The sequence below is a fragment of the Mesoplodon bidens genome, assembly GCF_964165515.1.
Source record: "Mesoplodon bidens genome assembly, chromosome: 10".
In the NCBI taxonomy this organism is placed as follows: domain Eukaryota; kingdom Metazoa; phylum Chordata; class Mammalia; order Artiodactyla; family Ziphiidae; genus Mesoplodon; species Mesoplodon bidens.
This window is the reverse complement of record NC_138172.1, coordinates 81210125-81231341: the sequence shown is the minus strand read 5'-3', so window position 1 is coordinate 81231341 and position 21217 is coordinate 81210125. Positions and strand designations below refer to the sequence as shown.

At 43.8% G+C, this 21217-nt stretch overlaps 1 protein-coding gene across 7 annotated transcripts in view; it reads right to left on the bottom strand.

Moving 5' to 3' along the window:
* Positions 1-21217, bottom strand: part of PAQR8 (progestin and adipoQ receptor family member 8) — a 37963-nt gene that overhangs the window by 4618 nt on the left and 12128 nt on the right. For 3 of the 7 annotated variants that reach the window (XM_081245483.1, XM_081245485.1, XM_081245486.1), the window contains one exon: positions 2272-2365. The exons of 2 other annotated variants lie outside the window; for them this stretch is intronic. Coding sequence is in view for 1 of the 5 variants with exons in the window: in XM_081245481.1 (XP_081101607.1) it covers positions 3101-3114 (14 nt within the window). In the remaining 4 variants the exon portion in view is untranslated. Of the gene's footprint in view, positions 1-2271; positions 2366-3100; positions 3206-21217 lie in introns of all 7 variants that reach the window. 2 more of the 7 variants (XM_081245484.1, XM_081245481.1) reach the window with 2 other exon arrangements.

Here is a 21217-nt window from a genome sequence, read left to right as displayed (position 1 = left end):
ACTAGAGAAAGCCCGTACGCAGCAATGAAGACCCAACACGGCCAAAAATAAATAAATAAATAAATAAATTTAAAATATCACAGTGAGCTACAAACTCACTAAAAATCGCTAAAATTTAAAAAAATGTAATCATCAGACAGGCTCTATCAGTACGAAGTTGTTTTTTTTTTTTTTAAGGAATGGTATAGCAAGAGACACTGTTCCATTTTATTTATAACAGTAAGAAATTGGAAAGAACTTTCTTGCTCAACAATAGGAAATCGGTTTGAAAAAATCATAGAACCATAATTTAAGCCGTAAAACAGAATTGTGAGCAAACCATAGAAATATGTTGTGAATGTATTTAATGACATGAAAAGACCTAGCTGTATATTCATTGTCTATTATCCCAATGTCTTCCTAGTGGAACCTAGTAGTTTTCTCTCTTCAAATCTCCTATACTTCTTCATCCATCCTCACTCAGCCTAACCTTTTTCCTATTTTATTGAGAAAACGCAATCAATCAGAAGAGACTTCTGCAATCTACTACCACAACGTTTACCCACCGGCCAGCATTTCTGTCACATATGCTCCTCCCCTGTTTCAATGGCTGGAACCATCTTGGTGAAGACCAATCCTTCACTTAGACATTATATTCTGTCCCTTAGCGCCATCCACTGAAGAGTTGCACATCATTGTAATGACACAAGGGGGCGCTTTAAATGAGGGATCTTGTAAACCACTCCAAATCAAGTCTCGAATAGTCTTGAACTGGCATAGATAAAAGCACTCTTCATCCATACAAAGCTTTTTTATGTATTTTATTTAGTATGAAGTATTATATCGAAATACAAAAATTATCAATGTTTATATTACTAATAAGAGCCTACATTTCTTTTTAAAATTTATTTTATTTATTTATTTATTTATTAGTTTTTGCTTTATAACAAAGTGAATCAGTTATACATATACATCTGTTCCCATATGCCTTCCCTCTTGCGTCTCCCTCCCTCCCACCCTCCCAAGCCTACATTTCTTGAGCACCTAATCTTAAATTACCCACTAATTTCACTGGGAACTTGAAAATCTGAGATAAGCAATAGTTACTGGAACCTCAAGGTCAAATGAGTCATCAATCAGGTTGGGAAAAACCAAGGCATATTCTGAGAAATCCTTTTTTTAATAATTAATTAATTAATTAATTAATTAATTTTTGGCTGCATTGTGTCTGTGTTGCTGTACACGGGCTTTCTTTAGTTGCAGCGAGCGGGGGCTACTCTTCATTGCGGTGCACGGGCTTCTCATTGCAGTGGCTGCTCTTGTTGCGGAGCACAGGCTCTAGGTGTGCAGGCTTCAGTAGTTGTGGCACATGGGCTCAGTATTTGTGGTGCACGGGCTTAGTTGCTCCACGGCATGTGGGATCTTCCCGGACCAGGGCTTAAACCTGTGTCCCCTGCATTGGCAGGCGGATTCCTAACCACTGTGCCCCCAGGGAAGCCCTATCCTGAGAAATCTTAAGAGCTGAACAAAATTAACATGTAGCCTAAATTTAATGAAATCTAATTGCAAAGACTGTGTGTGTATTTTTTTTTTTTAACTATGCTCTGGAAAGCAAGTGGTTTTGAACTTGCTTCTCCTGAGAACCCAAATCTGTATGCAATAAATTTCAGCCCTCACAAATATTTAACTTGGGCTTCCCTGGTGGCGCAGTGGTTGAGAATCCGCCTGCCAATGCAGGGGACACAGGTTCGAGCCCTGGTCCGGGAAGATCCCACATGCCGTGGAGCAACTAAGCCCGCTCACCACAACTACTGAGCCTGCACTCTACAGCCCGCGAGCCACAACTACTGAGCCCGCGTGCCACAACTACTGAAGCCCGCACGCCTAGAGCCCGTGCTCTGCAACAAGAGAAGCCACCGCAATGAGAAGCCCGTGCACTGCAATGAAAAGTAGCCCCCGCTCGCCGCAACTAGAGAAAGCCTGCGTGCAGCAACGAAGACCCAACACAGCCAAAAATAAATAAATTAATTAAAAAAAGAAAAAGAAAAAAAAGAATGTGGATCAACCATAGAGCTTTTTCAGAGCAAGGACTGTCTGCTCAACAATACTCCAGTCTACCAAGGCCACAGAGGAAGAATAAAATAAGACCACCTACCTCAAGCCACTTACAAGAAGAGTCAAACTTCATGAATCAACAGCCACCACCAGACCGCACGTACCAGAGTGTTAAGTGGAGAGAAATACAAACAGGCCTCTACGGAGCAGAGCTGCTCCTGGGAGGATAGGACTTACACATGTGAAGGGGTGAGGGGCGGGCCTTCCAGGAAAGGGGCAGAACACGACCCAGGATGCTACAGCCTCTGTGGGCCCACGAGCAGAGGGACCGCTGCGGAAGAAGGAGGAAGTGAGTGCGGTGGGTGGCATGGCATTAGCAAAGTGAGTTTAGGTTTGATTTTGCAGAAGGAAGAGGAGAGGCTTCTCATCCCTGGAGTTTTTTTTGGTTTTGGTTTTTTTTTTTTTTTTGGCGGTATGCGGGCCTCTCACTATTGTGGCCTCTCCCATTGCAGAGCACAGGCTCTGGACACGCAGGCTCAGTGGCCATGGCTCACGGGCCTAGCTGCTCCGCAGCATGTGGGATCTTCCCGGACCAGGGCACGAACCCATGTCCCCTGCATTGGCAGGCAGACTCTCAACCACTGCGCCACCAGGGAAGCCCATCCCTGGAGTTTTTGCTCGTTCAATCCCTATGTCACCTGAGCTCGGGGGACTCATGCTATAGACTGGTACCTCCTCTCCTGGCTTAAGTGACACTGCCCTCTGTGGTCCTGCCTCTGCTTTCTTCTCCCATCACCCTGTCAACTGTGGCGTCTGTCCCCAGGGTTCCACCATCAGCCCCCTTTTCTGCCTCTGGTATCTTCACACAGACACTTCTGCCATGTCCTTGGCTTCAGCCAGGCCCTGTTATCATAGCATCCCCAAATACATGCCTCCAGCCACATCTTTCCTGAGTTTGGATTCAAATATCCAGCAGCTCTGGTTTTGTCCAACTGAATATCCCACGGGCATTTCAAATTCAACCTCTTCAGCCTCCTCCTTCAGCCCAGACTTGACCCATCCCTACCTCTGATCAGTCATGGAGGCCTGTTGATTTTATCTCAACGTTTCTGGAATCCACTTGTCCTTTCCATTTTTACTGCTCCCCCTTGATTTGGGCCTTCAAGATGAACTTGTGTTGATGAGGAAAACAGCGGTCTCATAACTGACCTTTCTTCCTCAAGAGATGGCTCCCCCACCTCACATCCCCAAACCCGCCCTCTAGTCTCCAAACCACTTCACGGTGATAGTTTAAAAGCGGAGACTGATCACCACTCCCCTCCCCAAAGTCCCTCAAGAGCGCACCATTGTTTACCACACACACTCTCAGCCCATGCAAACAGGCCCTTCTGTAGACCTCCTTCCCCGGTCCTATTCCAGCCTCCTTTCCCAGAGCCCACACCCAGGCCACTTGGATGGCCTGGATCATAACACTGGGAGTTTTTCAAAGATGCAACACTCTCTATCTCCCCTGCATGCTTCTGCACACAAGGGCAGCTCCAGCAACCCCAGCTCATCAACACTCTGCTCAGGCGCCAGCTCTGCCTGTGGGCTTTCCTAACCCCAGGCTGGATGAGGGTGCCCCAGCTCCCACCTACCCTGGCCTTGCCTCCCCATCACACTTCTCTCCTGGGGCCCTGACCCTTGGTAATGAGCTCACTTCCCACCACACCCGGCTGCTTTAAGGGCAGGGGCTGTGTGGCATGCAAGTTCCTATGTCTAAGATGATATGTGGCATATAAAATAATCATACACCTAATCATGATTTACTGAACAAATAGTTCTTTAGGCCCAGATGTATGGCACCAATTTCCCTCTGTTCTGCCAGGTTAAGGGAAAAAAAGAAATAATGGTTTGCAAGTCGGGAAGTCTGGATGTTAATATTTGCTCTATACAATGAGCTATGTGGCCATGCCCAAGACATTCAGCTACTCAGGGTCATTTTCCTCATAAATAAGGGTGGGTGGGAGACGACTTCCTGTCTCTCTACCTCTCAGGAAAAAAAGAGAGTCAATAATGATAAAATGGGCAGTAGCTGAGTGATGCTTTGAAAAGGCAAACCATGCACATTAAAGTACCAGCAATATTTGAACTAAAGAACACACAGAAGGGTTATAATTTAGTAATATATATATATATTTTTTTTTCTACCTTATAATTGATTTTAATGCAATCTTTGAAAATTGAAAAGGAATTTAATATTTTTGGTTACATTTCTGGGATTCTTCCAACTGCTTTATTAAAGCTTTAATTAGATTTAGATTATAATGGGATTGGAATTAAAAGTTCTATTTCTTGAGTACAACATCTGCACCATGAATTCAGTTAACATTCACAAGGAAGTGTTATAAAATGTTACATCATGCCTTGGACTATTTAGGGGTCCAATCTTAAAGTTTTATCTCAGGTCCTCCTTTAAAACTATTAATAATGCTAATAGTTTTACACCTAGAGTATGCCATCTAAAAGCTCTGTGTTTGCGAAACGGACATAGTTTGGTACTGATTACATTTTATCTGGAGGCCAAAGAGAGGACTCTAAAGCAATGGTGTTCCCTGATCTATTACAAGGGCCCTATGGGAACTGACCACAAACTCGGAATAGCTGTTTCCCTGGAGAAGCTCTGTATGAGGAATTAGCAGTTCCAGCTCTACCAATGACTATGGGATTTTAGGCAAATCACTCAACTTCTCTACACTTGTGTCTTTGTCCATAAAACTGAGGGTATAATCTCTATAAGTTCTAATGCTAAGAAATTCTATAATTCATCTGGACTATGTTTTGCTTCGTGCTGAAGATCCAGCAGTGTGCTGAAGTCACCAACAAACAGATCCTGTGACATCACCTCATGTCACGGCCTCATGAAGACGTCAGGAAGGTGGCCTGCTGGTTGTTGGACAGAGAACAAAAGAGCAGCAATTTCCATCAAAGAGGGCAGAAGAAATGCTTCCAGAATCCACAGAAGCCCAGCCTCCCACAATGCTGCAAAACCATAAATGGCTGAGAAGGAACAGCAGCCAAAATGCCAGCTTGATACCCATTTATAAGGCCTGGAACCCTGCTGTGAGCAGCCTTTGGTCTGACCAGAGACAGAGGTGCACTTGCAGTGGCCTCAGACAACCCCAGGACCTCTTCAGTCATCCATCAAATGAGAGGCTGCTGGGCCCACACCAATCTTTGCAGCCACATCTGCCAAGTATCATACCACTGTTTATAAAGTCATATTTTAAACAGTGGCAGTACCAGCAGAATCCTATTATGAGCAGATACAATTTTAACATGGATTCAGATTCACCAACCATTAATGCATATCCACTCCATATTTAAGAAAACCTAAAACACAAACAGCATTTCAACATCCAAAAATGGGAGATCTGATTTAATGATGATAAATCTATACAATAGAATACTACACACCCATTAAAATAATTATGTAGATATATTACACTTATTGTTATAGAGAGATACGCAGGACATAAATGTGTGCTCCATTTGTTTCTCACTGCAGTCTCCCTGACACTTAGAACAGTGACTGACCAGCACAAAGTAGATGCTCAACAAAGATTTTCTGAGTAAATACATGAATGAAAGACATTAGTACAAGGAAGAAGCAAATTAAAAGTATGCATCCCATTTTTGTAAAGATATACCTATGGCACAGAAAAAGTATGGAATTGCAAATAATCAAAACATCAATACGGATATTGCTAAGTGGTGGGATGACAGGGGAATTTTACTTTTCATCTGGAGTCGATACTATTGTTATAGTACTTTTGACGATGAATATTTACTCCTTTTGTAAATGAAGTTACTGCTATTCAACAAATAGGAATATTTGACAGAAATCTGTAAAAACTGGTAAAAAAATTAATTAGTACAGTTAATTAGTACATCCTCCCCCCACCTGCCAAAACACCCCAGCATTGTAAAGGAATACATACTTATTTGTATTATTCTGTGGATTTTGAGCTCAACTAGTTAGCAGATCATGTAATAAAGTTCTTGTCAGGAGTGTCGACTAGAGAAAAAACACACAACCTAAAAGTTGAGAATTATGTTTTATTCGGGGACCTTACTGAGGACTATAGGCCAGGAGTCAGCCTCTCAGATACTCTGAGGATCTGCTCCAAAGAGGTGAGGGAGGAGCCTGGATATATAGGCTGGATATATGTTGTTGGAAAAACAACATGTAGCAGAACATCGCAAGATCACTGCTAATCTCGAAAAACAGACATCTCAAGTTAATGATTTTAGTGCTTTTCTATGTATGGGCAGATGCAAGAGTCTGGGCTCATTGAAATTATTCCTCTGATTTGCATCTTAACTATGTAGGGCCAGTATCCAGTTTTTCTCCACCCTGAATTCCCCTCAGGGCTCACCGCAGGGGCAGCTGCAGTGGATGAGGGCTTGATGGTGGACAACATCCACCGTTTACTGGAATGGCAGGCAACACTCTTGTCCGCAGGAGTAACCTAGCTATACTTGCCACCACGGATGTAAGCTAATGGTCATGGGGCTGGGGGCGCGGGGTTAAAGGGGAAAAAAATGGGTAACATCTGCTGGTAAGGCAGCAATCATGTTCTCTTAGCTTGGGAAAACCAGTATATGCAATATTGTCGCAAGACTTTTCCCGCAGCGCACAAACCCAAACAGAGTTAAGAAGGGAGTTGGGGCTTCCCTGGTGGCGCAGTGGTTGAGAGTCTGCCTGCCGATGCAGGGGACATGGGTTCGTGCCCCGGTCCGGGAAGATCCCACATGCCGCGGAGCGGCTGGGCCAGTGAGCCATGGCTGCTGAGCCTGCGCGTCCGGAGCCTGTGCTCTGCAACGGGAGAGGCCCGTGTACCGGAAAAAAAAAAAAAAAAAAAAAAGAAGGGGGTCAATCCCCCACCTTGTGGGCACCTGACGCGGCTGAACCCTGCCTATAAAAAAAGGCAAGGCTCCGCCTAACATGGACAGGAGAAAGAAAAGACAGCCTTATAATTTGCTGCTCTGCCCTGGGGATTTTTCTCTTTCTCCAGCTGGAACTCTCAGCTGGGATTCCTTGTATTTTCTTTTTTGTTACTTCCCGGCTTCCCACATCTCAGCTCACCTCCTCACTTGAGCAGGTACTATTTTCAAAACGCATCACTACAGACCCAGAATGCACCGCCCACATGCAATAAGTAGTATCTGTGTTTAATTCTAGCGGGAGAATTCGGAGGAGCTGGGAACAGGTTAGAATGCGTTGAGCAGTCTAAGGTCAAGGGCCAGGCTGGCTGGTATGGTGATCCTTTTCTTTCAGAAACTGCTGGTTTGGGTAAAGGTAAGCTCTGATGTCAGGACGGCCTGTTAATTAAAGCCTGGGGACAGGAAGCCTCCCAGGACTTTCCACAAGAGTGTAACCGCTGGCTTCATTCGGCATGGTCTGGCTTCAGCTATGCAGCCTCTCACCTGTAGGAAGCTTCATCACCTATCGGCAAACCTGCTGGGACCCGGGCCAGCCCAGGTGAACTCCGAAGAGAGCCACAGATTGCCATTGGCAGGAAATCAATGTTGGAAATGTACTTTCCATAGCAGAAGAATCTGATAACCAAGGAAAGCCGGGTTGGTGCACTGTGTAAGGAGTTTGGCATTTCCTAGCAGTTCTACGTTAACCCCTTTGCAGCTAATGCTATACACTCTCCTGGCGGTCCCAAGACCTTGGCTTTTTATTTGCTACCAAGAATCAAGCAGGTCGCTTCATTCTCAGTTTCTCTTTAGACAGCCTCAAGGCCTTAGTTCAATCCCACGTTGGCCATGAAGTTTTCTCCAGGTCATCTTAATTTCTTTCCTCCCAGAGTGCTTACCTACCTACTCCACACATTTCAGTTAGCAGAACGTCTGGACTTACGTGCTACTTCCCTGCTGTGTGTGCAGAGAGCCCTCCTAGGTTGCAAGTTCCCTGAGACAGAAACACGGACTTACCCATCCTTTCTTCCTCCTATCAGCAATTATCAGAGGAAAGGTGGCCCAGAATGTGTCAATGGATGATTGTTCAAAAACAGAGTGAAAGAAGACTCTCCTTTGGCCCTCTTTGCTTCTAAAGGTAAAACCGGTGAGATTTTAGACAAGGAACATGTTAGGGATTTTTCAACAGGAAACAACATCTGACTTGGATGTTGTTTATCTGGGTGTAGTTCATCCACTTGGGAGGTATCCATAACAATATTTAAATTGTTCACCGGATTTCCAATCACCAGATGACTTTTAGTCTATTTCCTCCTATCATTGGTACTTTTGTGCCCAAGAATGCCTAAGCAAAGATGCAGGGAAGGGAGGCCAGGCAGAAGAAAAAGAAAGTAAAAGAACATTGAGGCAGAAGAAAACTAAAGTAAAAGAACATTGGAGCAGGAGTTAGGAGACCTAGTTTTTTTATTCTCACTGCATAGAAAAAAGCAGAACAGACTGTCCTGGTTCCCTGAACAAGCCACACACTTTGCATCGCCAAGTACCCCTCTACGCCTGGCAAACCCTGCTTCTCTCTCAAATCCAGGCTCAGCTATAACCTCCTCTGTGAAGTTTAGCAACAGATTCAAGCAGAATTAATCACAACCTGTTATATCCCCTTAGCCTTATGATGTAGCTGGTTGTATGTGTGCCTTCTTTACATTAAATTGTGAAATTCATTGAGTTGCACAAGGAAGTCACTCAAGGCATTAAAAAAATCTATGTTTGTGTTACTTCATTGTGAGAATAACTGAGGCATGGAGAATTTTTTTTCGAGTTTCCACTATTATCTTTTTATGCATATAAAAATTTGCATTTTTAATTTTTTAAAAATAATTTTTATTGAAGTATAGTTGATTTACAATGTTGTGTTAGTTTCAGGTGTACAGCAAAGTGATTCTGTTTTACATACATATATATATATTCTTTTTCAGATTTTTTTCCATTATAGGTTATTAGAAGATATTAAATATAGTTAGTTCCCTGTGCTATACAGTAGGTCCTTGTTGGTTATCTATTTTATATATAGTAGTGTGTACGTGCTAATCCTGAACTCCCCCGCCCTGAGACACAGAGAATTGAAGTGATTTATTCACAGCTCTAAACCGAATCAGCCCTAAGGTAGGGGCACTGCTTCTGACTTTCATGCTCAAGAGCCCAGCCACCTAGGTCTCCGAAAAAGAAAGCCCATAAAACACAAATGGAATAGGAAGAGCTGGATAAGACGTGGGAGCCCGTCTGCCTGTGAGCTGACGGCAGGCTAGGAATCCTGGCTCCCGCTGGGACATCTGGCTATGTTGTCCAGAGCCGTCTCCCAGGACACTCCAGCAGGCTCTCCTAAGGGAACCCCTCTCCACTATGGCCTTTTCTACAATTTGAAGGAGAAACTCATAATCAGTAGCTGAGCTGGTTAAAAATCCTTAGTTATTCCACAGGCGAGTTTCATCGGAAAAGTTGATTATTCAGTTCAGACCAACAGCTGTGAACCGTCGCACTGCTCTGGTCTTCATCTCCATCCTGTTACAACCCGGCTTGCAACAAGGCAGTAGTGGTTTCTCACTCGGGGTTACTCGAGCCCCAGGATCTCAGATTTGACATTCCTCCTTCCTGAGCACAATGCTCCTAATTTCCACCTGGACTATTTCCTCACACCAGCTCACATGTTCCAGGCTCCTCAGAACCTCCAGCCCTTCTGTCTTACTTCACCTGCTTCACGTGCCCCACTGCCATCCCAACGTGCCAGCCCCTTTGCTTCCACCCTGGAGCACTCCACGCCTGCCACCCAGCCCCACCCTGATGACATCGAATTTTTCTGTCTCCCTCACCAGTACTGTGTACTGCTATAAAAAGGCATCAAACATTATGAGATCATGTCATATCCATGCCTTTTAACCTCAACAAGACTTCACTTTATCCATCTGGAGATCCCATCAGCATCTTAAGCTTTGTGTGTTTAAAACCAAACCTCTGCTGGGACTTCCCTGGCAGTCCAGTGGTTAAGACTTCACACTTCTACTGCAGGGGGCGTGGGTTCCATCCCTGGTCAGGGAACTAAGATTCCACACGCTGAGCAGCACAGCCAAAAAAAAATAAATAAAAAGCAATCAAAAAATCAAACCTCGGGCTTCCCTGGTGGCACAGTGGTTGAGAATCTGCCTGCCAATGCAGGGGACACGGGTTCGAGCCCTGGTCTGGGAAGATCCCACATACCGCGGAGCGACTGAGCCCGTGAGCCACAACTACTGAGCCTGCACATCTGGAGCCTGTGCTCCGCAACAAGAGAGGCCAAGATAGTGAGAGGCCCGTGCACCGCGATGAAGAGTGGCCCCCGCTCGCCGCAACTAGAGAGAGCCCTCGCACAGAAAAGAAGACCCAACACAGCCAAAAATAAATAAATCAATAAATAAATTTATAAAAAAAAATCAAACCTCAGCTGTGCCTAGTTCTGTTACCAGTGTGACCAATCTCCTAGTTACCAAGCCTTGAAATCAAAGTGAAATTTCTCCTTTTCCTCCTTCCCTCACATTCCAGTCATCAAATCCTGCCCCCCAACCTTTTTGTTTAAATTGCAGTATATTCCTTCTCTCACTCCCCTGCAGGCTGGTACACTGTCCCAGCTAAACCATGATGATAACCTCCTAAACGACCTCGCGTCCTCCAATCTCTGGCCACAGTTCCGTCTCATTTGATTTAGCTAAAGTTCAGCTCTGATGAAGATAATGCCCCAAAGCTGCAGGGAGCCCTCTCCTCTCTGCCAAGTAAAGCTCAAATCCCTGAGGCTGCCGTCAAACTCTTCCCTGCCCTGAGCCACATCCTCAACATTGTCCACTGTCAATTTCATGAAGAACGAAACAGAGTGAAGAGAACAGAACATGTCAGGGTGCACCTCACACTTTAAGGATAAGTACTGTCATGAAACTGCTGGTTCCTAAAATAAAATAGATCTCTTACTAAGGGTCACGTTAAAGTTTGAAAACCACTGATCTATATACCATTTACTATTCCTAAACATGCCCTGTGACTTTCATTCTGAAATTACAAAATACTTCAAATATACAGAAAAGTATAAAGGATGATATGACAAACAATTGCTTGTCAAATCTTGTCATATTTACTTCAGATTTTTTTTTAATTTTTAAAGGTATTTTTTTAGTCAATATCCTATAAATAAACCATAATGGAAAAGAATATGAAAAGGAATGTATATATATATATATATATATATATATATATATATATACATATATATCTGAATCACTGCTGTTCACCAGAAAATAACAAAACATTGTAAATCAATTATACGTCAATTAAAAAAATATATATGCATGTATGTATTTATGTGTATGTGTGTATATATATGTATGACCATGCATACGCATGCCTGTATGTATCATCTATGTCTATAACACACGTAACTGGGACCTAGCCTCCTATAATCACTCATTCCTTTCCTTCCTCCCCAGCAGCAGCCACTATACACTGAACCTGGTGTTTTTCATTCCCACTAATGTTTTCATATGAAAACATCATGAGATTATAAAATTATATAACTACATGTAATGATATAATAAAAAATCATAAAATTAAAAATCCAGGGCTCCCCTGGTGGCGCAGTGGTTAAGAACCCGCCTGCCAATGCAGGGGACACAGGTTCAAGCCCTGGTCTGGGAAGATCTCACATGCCGCGGAGCAACTAAGCTCGTGCGCCACAACTACTGAGCCTGCGCTCTAGTGCCCGCGAGCCACAACTACTGCAGCCCATGCGTCTAGAGCCCATGCTCCACAACAAGAGAAGCCACCAAGATGAGAAGCCGGCGTACTGCAACGAAGAGGAGCCCCCGCTCGCAGCAACTGGAGAAAAGCGTGCGCGCAGCAACGAAGACCTAATGCAGCCAAAAATGAATAAATAAATTTTAAAAATTAAAAATAAATAAATAAAAATAAAAATCCATAAACTATATATATTGTTTTGGATATTTTTAACCTTTATATACATTTTGCACCTAACCTCCTGCAGCCTTCTTTCATTTAATGTTTTGTGTTTTTTCCATATTAATTGCTACATGATTCTCTAATTGATTCATTTTCTCTGCTGAATATTTTCCAAATACCCCAATTTATTTGTCCATCCTCCTGTGTACGGACATGCAGGTTATTTCCTGTATTTGCTATGACAAACAAGGCTGCAGTGTGGTCTTCGTAGCTGTGGGTCTAGAAGGGGGATTCCCCTTCAGGTCTTGGGCCAGGCTGTTCCCTTTACCTGGAAGGGCCTCCTCCCTATCTCTACCTTAGAAAACCTCACCCATTCCTGAAGGCACCTTTCAGAGGGTGATTCCCCTACGCCTTCCGATCTACCCAAAGCAATATCCCTTCTCCTACAACCTGCAAGTTTGTGTCACAAAATGATGTCATCACATATAACTTTGTCCTGTGGTTGTTTGGGTACTTCTATATCCCTAGCAGGCCTTACGGGCAAGCACTGTCTCATGTGGCATTAAATTCCCTCCCCCCAACTTAGAGCCTGGCATGTAGATTTGCCCAGAGTAGACCCTCAATGAATGAATGTGGAGTCCACTGAGCTTTCCTTCCTTCTTTTGCTACTAAGTACTGCTATCACCACGGAATGACTTATATCTAATGACAACAGTATAGACCTAAAGGGTCTATACACCTAAAGAGTGCTACCTTCCCATGAATTACCATTTCACCACCAAGAGAAGCCTGTCTCTACCGGCCACACTCTGTGTTGGGAGAAAATGGATGTAGAGGGGGATACTCAGCTTGGTAACCACCAAGGGCCAGATGCCTGTAGGCAGCTGCTTGTGCATAAAGATCAAGGAAAATATTCTTCCTCCTCTCTTCAAGGCTCCCAAGACACCACGTTTATGCCAAAAATTTTAAAAGAATTTTGTTCAGGGAGTTCCCTGGTGGCCAAGTGGTTAGGATTCCGGGCTTTCACTGCCGTGACCTGGGTTCAACACCTGGTCGGGGAACAGAGATCTCACAAGCCGTGTGGCGTAAAAATAATTTTGTTCAGAACTAAAAGCAAACGTTGGTCAGATAAGAGTGTTACCAAAACACGGGTGGTGGGGGGTAAGGATGGGGCTATTTTTTAGCTTGGTGCTGTGCTTCTTCAGTCAACCTATGCTCATTGCCATCAGCGTAGACAGGACTTAGAGAGGAAGTAGGCTTCTCCTCCCTTCACCTCACCCCTGCAACTTTAGCAATGATCGTGCAACTTTAGTCTGGGGAGAGAGTCGCACACAGCATGTGTGTTTTCAGTGGCTGCTGGTGTGGCTTCAGAATCCTCGCCTGGGGCCAGGGTTGTGAAGGGGCAAAGGTGCCTGATACCTACAGATGTTCATCTCCCCTCCAAGTTCAGTGCCGTGGAGGTGGGGGCATGGTGACGGATTTCTTCCTGATTCCAAAGTAGAGATTCATGCTGATTGTACTTCTTCTTCTTTTTTTTTTTTTGTGGTACGCGGGCCTCTCACTGTTGTGGCCTCTCCCGTTGCGGAGCACAGGCTCCGGACGCGCAGGCTCAGTGGCCACGGCTCATGGGCCTAGCCGCTCCGCAGCATGTGGGATCTTCCCGGACCCGGGCACGAACCCGTGTCCCCTGCATCAGCAGGCGGACTCTCAACCACTGCACCACCAGGGAAGCCCTGTACTTCTTTTTGATTAGACATGGAAAAGGTTAAAAAATGAGATGTGAAAAAAATCAATTCAAGAATCCACTGCTGCAAACCTCTTTCAATTTTTTTCATGAGTACAAAGTAGTGGCTTAAATGATGGTAAGTTGATACCTCTTTATACCAGCCTCATAAATTAGTAATGTAACATGTACAGATCACAGGATTTTTCTAAGCAGCTCACTATTCCATGCCATACGACCTACCAGACAGAGAAAAACAGAAGTAAGTACTCTTGAGCTGCACTGCCTAGTTTTGGGTTGACAGAAAGCTTAGCTGAAGCCCCGAAAATCCTAGTCTTATGGAGTTTAAAACATGTATTGGAAATGGGCTAAACAACAACATGCAAACTTAGGTGTAATTAAAAAATCAAACTCCTGACTGTTGTTTCTAGGTTATGGAGTTTGACTGTAGAAAGGGCCAAGTATAAGAACAACCATTTCTCTTTACTGTAATATAACCTCAAGTCTCAGATAACATCTGATTATAATCTGTGCAAAGTGCTACCGGAGTGCCTGGATTGTTTTTCCAGTTGAGTTGAAATGCCCATGTCCACAGTTTCTGCGTCAGCTGCCCACCGCTCTTTAACTTTACAGATACACACCATGTGATCATTGCCCGGGCCTCGCCACACATCATCTGGGGGCCCTGGACGATCTAGACACGGACTGGAATCACAGCCGAGAGACAGACAACTCCTTCCAGGCCTTGCTCAAATCTCATCTTCTCAAGGAGGTGCAGACAAAAAATGTTGCCTGTCATTCCAGTAAACAATGAATGCTGCCCACCAGCGAGCGGTCAGTCACTGAAGCCACCCCTACAGTGAGACTTGAGGGGAATTCAGGGTGGAGAGAAACAGGATACTGGCCCTACAGAGTTAAGATGTACATCTACGGAATGATTTCAATGAGCCCAGACTCTTGTATCTTCCCATAGATAGAAAAACACTGAAATCATTAACTTGAGATGTCTGGTTTTTGTGACTAGCATTGATATTTTGATGTTCAACTACGTGTTTTGTTTTGTTTTGTTTTGAGCAAAAACTCCCATATATCCTGGCTCCTGCCTTACCTCTTTAGAGCAGATCCTCAAAGCTGTCTGAGAGGCTATCTCCTGGGTTATAGTCAGCCCTCAGTGAGGCCCCTGAATAAAACTTAACTTGCAACTTTTAGGTTGTGCGTTTTTCTTCAGTCGAAAGGGGCCTCCCCACTGCCCTATTGATCTAATACTGCATTTGCACCCTCCCGAGCTCTCTAGAACCCCGATACTCTGCTTTACTCTTTTTTTGGTTTTCTATTATACTTTTCACCTTGTGACCTAATATATTATAGTCTTTCTCATATTTTTTATAAAATTGTAGTACATACACCTAACATAAAATTTCCCATCTTAACCCTTTTTAGCTGTACAGTTCAGTAGTGTTAAGTACATTCACATTGTTGTGCAACCATCACCAACATCCATCTCCAGAACTCCCTTCATCTTGCAAAACTGAAATTCTATACCCAGTAAACAACAATTCTCCAATTCCCACTTCCTCCAGCCCCTGGCAAACATCCTTCTACTTTCTGTCTCTATGAATTTGACCACTCCAGGTACCTCATATAAGTGGAATCATACAGCATTTGTCTTTCTGTGTCTTATTTCACTTATTTCACTTAGCATAACGTCCTCCAGGTTCATCCATGTTGTAGACCATGTGTCAGAATATCCTTCCTTTTTAAGGCTGAATAATATTCATTGTATGTATATACTATATGAATATGTATATACTCATCCACTGATGTACCTTTAGGGTGCTTCCACCTTGTAGACTATTGTGAATAACACTGCTATGAACGTAAGTGTGCAAGTACTTCTTTAAAACTGCTTTCAGTTCTTATGGGTATATATTCACAAGTGGAATTGCTGGATCACTGGTAATTCTATTTTTTAAGTTTTTGAGGAGCTGCCATACCATCTTCCACAGTGACTGCACCATTTCACATTCTCACAATAGTGCACAAGAGTTCCAACTTCTCTGCATCCTTGTCAACACTTATTATTTTCTGGCTATTGACTGTAGCCACTCTAATGGGTATGAGGTTAATATATTATTTTTATTTTTTTTAATTTTATTTATTTATTTATTTTTGCAGTACACGGGCCTCTCACTGTTGTGGCCTCTCCCATTGTGGAGCACAGGCTCCAGACGCACAGGCTCAGCGGCCATGGCGCACGGGCCCAGCCGCTCCGCGGCACGTGGGATCTTCCTGGACCGGGGCATGAACCCGTGTCCCCTGCATTGGCAGGCAGACTCTCAACCACTGTGCCACCAGGGAAGCCCAATATATTATTTTTATTTATTAAGTTTATTGTCTGTCCTAGCCCTGCTGCTGGCCCAGAATATAAACCCCATTAGCAGAGGTATTTTTGTCTGGTTGTTCACTTACGTATCCCCTGGTACCTAGAATATTACTTGACTTATAAGTGCTCAGTAAATATTTATTGTAAGAATGAGTGAACAAATGGATGAATGAAAGAAAGACATACTAAAAGTATACTGGCTTTTACCTTCCTTGTTTCTATGTCAAAATCTCAATCTTGGTTTTGACCATCATATATATATATATATATGAACCTCCATGGATGAACCTGGAGGACATTATGCTAAGAGAAATAAGCCGGACACAAAAAGACAAATGCTGTATGATTCCACTTATATGAGGTACCTAGAGTAGTCAAATACATATATATGTATGTATGTATATGTGTGTGTGTGTGTGTGTGTGTGTGTGTGTGTGTGTGTGTGTGTGTGTGAGGTACCTAGAGTAGTCAAATACATATATATGTATGTATGTATATGTGTGTGTGTGTGTGTGTGTATGTGTGTGTGTGTGTGTGTGTGTGTGTGTGTATATATATATATATATATATATATATATATATAGCCTTTATCCAAGCTACTTAGGACATTTTTTTTTTTTGGCTGAGCCATGAGGCTTGTGGGATCTTAGTTCCCTGACCAGGGATCGAACCCGGGCCCCCTGCAGTGGAAGCGTGGAGTCCTAACCACTGGACTGCCAGGGACTTCTCCCTTAGGACCTTTTGAAAGCATTTGCTGAGTCTACTATGTGCCATTATTATGTTCAATATTATTCAGATGGAAATTCTGAAGCACCTGGAATTTAATTTGTTTTTGACAGCTCACAAGAAATCCATAAGAAAACCAAGGAGAGAACCCATAGTACACAGAAAACTTAGTCATTACATGGAACGGGGCTTATTTAATGCCCACAAGGTATCTCTGCTCAGCTGTAACAAAGATACCTCAAAATGAATACAGCCCACAGAGAGAATCGAGCTTCTTCCACTAAACCTATTTCTATCCCATGTTCCTTGTTTCTGTTCAGTAAATAGCTTCAGCCAGGTGCTCAAATCAGAAACCAGAGATATATTTTTCCCTCATCTTAACCTGGTCGCCAGTAATAGTTATTATAATAACTCAGTATAAGGAGCACTTATTCTATGCCAGGCACCGTTCTAAGTTCTTTGAATGTTATTAACTCACAATCATTCCTCACAACTCTATGACATGGGGTTTATTCTTTCTACCTATTGTACAGATGAGGAAAGAGGTTAAGTGTCTTGCCCAAGGTCACCTAGACAGGAAGTAGTGGAGCCAGAATCCAGAACCAGGTAGGCTCACTCCAGAGGCCATGCCCTGAATGTCTACCCTATTCAGGAAGTGCTTTCTGTTCCAATCTCATTTATTGGACATCATTCTAAAATGCATTAGTTCACTTTCCTAAATGTGTAAGTGATAATTTTGATAATTCAGAACTGTTCAGGTCCTTCATCTCCTTCTGGATGTCAGTGGTCATGACGCAGCTTGGATGATGGAGGTACCAATGGTCAAGAAGACTGGACGGTGCCTGTGGTGAACCTAAGGATTTACTGGGAAGTTGTTCTTAAATAAAAGTTCTAACAGGACTTTATTTTCTTGTGTTTTGATGTTTTTGGCTTCAAAGTAGAATATGTCAGTAAATATTAGTTTAACTGAAGACTTTGATTAATCAAAGCTACCCTGAAGTAGATACACGGTCATTAATATCAACAAGCCACAGCCATTATAAACACCATTAAGAAACAGACAACTTCTTCTTTGAAGTTGTATTGATCTTGGAGGTAAAGTGAGCTGGAAGGCAGAAGGCCCAAATCCTACTCTCCTCAAATTAAATGAATCACATACTTAAAAATAAACCACAATCCTTCTGGCACCAGTAGCGCCATCTGTAAACTGAGAATATTAAAGGCCAACAATTTGATATTTCTGAATTAAAGTTGAAGGGAAAAAAAAAAAAAGAATGTCATTACAAGCCTAAGACAAGATGACTACAGGTCCAAAAAGTGTCACTTCCAAGTTTTAAGCTTATTCAGTGTCTAACAGCCAATTATATAAGCTCACCATCAAGTCAGCATTCAAATAAGATGATTTTAAACTCCAAAGAGTGCGTTCTCAAGTCCCAGGGTGCCGGTAGAAAACAAAAGACACAGTACCAGCCAGAAGCTATTCCAGCAAGTTCCACAGATCATATGGTCTTGGGAAGAGACAAGCACTTATTGTTACGAGAAAAATTCAAGGTCAGCACAGTACTTGCAGTTCCACTGCCCCAATGCTCCCTTCCACAAAGGATTGTAGTATCTACTGAAAAGTTGCAATTATTCCCCAGCTCGCTATTTCAGCCTCACAGGCCACTTATCCACACCAGAGAATTCAAATACTTTGGACGTTCCTGAATAACATCAGCAAATGATGTTTTTTGGCTTATTTTTATATGATGTCCTAAAAGATGGAGAAAGTAAAGAATAATAGTAAGCCAGGAGTGATTTCAGCTTAAGTATGATTTTTAGATAAGCATTGCTAGATAAAAGTACACACTTAGGAGAGGGATTCTAAATCTAACCTGATTTTTTGAAAAATACCTTTAGAATACTTGGCCAATCTACTGCGTTCTTTGACCTGTACGGTTTTCCCCCTCTCCCTTCCTCTGCCCTCACTATACTGTTGAGACTTCTGAAATGGAAAAGGTACCTCTGCCAGTCCTTGCTGGTAAGTCAGGGCACTCCAAAATGAGCCTTTTCTTGCGAAAAGACTTTTCTTGACATTTTCTTGTAAAAGAATGTACCGTTGATTAAAACAAGAGAAAACCACACTCATGCACACCAGCCTGATCTTAACCTCCCAGACAGCAGCTCCGCATCCCCTGTTAACCATCCTGGAGACAGCCAGGCCTGCAGCAGCCCTTGCAGCTTCTGCCTGACCAGCTTATCAGATGGTAACAATTTCTGGTGACTACAGACGGGCCCAAACCATTCCTTACAGCCCTGTACATTATCTATAATATGGTCATAAATACTTATAACATCTTCTGTCAAGGAAGTCCTGTTGCTTCACAGGCATTATCTTAATGCCCTCCAGATGTCTTCAAAAGGATGTTAGTCAGCTGAGAGTGAGTTAATTATAACCAGGCACTAAATTTCTCCTCCTTGCATCTCATTAAACTACACTGAATCTAAATTCAGCTTAATACAACTGCTCTACCAGATTAGGAACTCCTAAAGAACAGGCTTTGGGCTCCCATTTCCTTTATATTCCCCTTGGGCATTAAACGTTCTGGTTCTCCATAAAAAGGATGACTTTAATTAGTCTTACTGACTCACCAACCAAATTACAAACCCAATCTACAAACCCACTATGGGTTGGAAAGGGAGAGTCACGACCTTCAATTCCTCCACGAACCATCAATGTTTAAAACATTTTCCCCATCATCTGCTTTCCAGAAAGGGTTTAGCATGCTTGAGTGGTAACACATCCCCTCTCTTTAATCTGATTCTTGGTGAAAGAGGAGAGAGCTGGTCCCTTGCTGTTAGGGACCTAATGTGACCACAGGCAGAAAGGCTCAAGAGATTTTAGTGTGGGAAGGGCTTTAAAGACCACTTACTTAGGAAAGGGCACAGAGGGGTCAACCCTAGGCCACACTCTTGGTAACTGGCTTCCTGGGGTCCCACACTGAGAGGCATTCAGGCCCCGGCGAGCTCCAGAGAAGATGCTGTGATCGATGTACAAGACCGCCACCGCTCCTGGGGGACACCAGGCTCAGAAGGGGGCCGTGGCACAAAGCCATGTACTTGCCATCCCTGAGCTGACCCTGTGATGAAGAGCTAGCAACTCACAGTCTACTGTTTTCCTTAGTTTTCAAAAAGTAGAAGTCACAGCAATCATAAAAAATTATTTCAGGGACTTCCCTGCTGGTCCAGTGGGTAAGACTCTGTGCTCCCAGTGTGGGGCCCAGGTTTGATCCCTGGTCGGGGAACTAGATCCCACATGCATGCTCCAACTAAGAAACCCGCGTGCTGCAACTAAGAAGTCCGCATGCCGCAACTTAAAAAAAAAAAATCCCACATGCCACAACTAAGACCTGGCGCAGCTAAAACAAACAAACAAACAAACAAATAATTTCGAAGATTTGCAACAGCAAAGGTTTAAGGAAAATAGACACAGGCTGAGGTCCTCACGGACCCAGAAATTGTTACCGGCTGATAAAGTGGTCTCATGGTGTTCCCAGACAGAGTCAAAGGTGGAATTTCTAGGCTCGTCCTCACCTGCACCCTGACAAGGGCCACCATTTAGTGCTTCACAGGCGACAGGATTAAGAAGGGCTGGGTAGGGTTTCCCTGGTGGCGCAGCGGTTGAGAGTCCGCCTGCCGATACAGGGGAAGCGGGTTCGTGCCCCGGTCCGGGAATATCCCACATGCCGCAGAGCAGCTGGGCCCGTGAGCCATGGCCACTGAGCCTGCGTGTCCGGAGCCTGTGCTCCGCAATGGGAGAGGCCACAACAGTGAGAGGCCCGCGTACTGGAAAAAAAAAAAAAAAAAAAAAGAAGGGCTGGGTAGGGCTTCCCTGGTGGCGCAGCGGTTGAGAGTCCGCCTGCCAATACAGGGGACGCGGGTTCGTGCCCCGGTCCGGGAAGATCCCACATGCCGCGGAGCGGCTGGGCCCGCCTGTGAGCCATGGCCACTGAGCCTGCGCGTCCGGAGCCTGTGCTCCGCAACGGGAGAGGCCACAACAGCGAGAGGCCCGCGTACCACCAAAAAAAAAAAAAAAAAAAGAAGGGCTGGGTAGTCCTCCAGTGATTACATGGCTTCTGTGATTGGACTTCATGGGAAAGGGGGTAAGAAAAGAAACTGAGGTTTGAGAATCACTTAAAAGTCAGCGATTCCCAAAGCCAAAGGAAAAGTATTACACAGAAAAGTCAGTGTGATGCATGTTTTGATAGGAAAAAATGGAGAATCAATTTCTTGAACTAGCAAAGCTCCTGATCAATCAATAGTATTCACGTGTTTTCTGCTCTGTTCTGAACCCTGATGGGCCAAAAGGGTAGCCACAAGGCAAATGACACGGTTCCTTTCCCCACCAGCTTATATAATCTCTCTCCCTCTCCCCT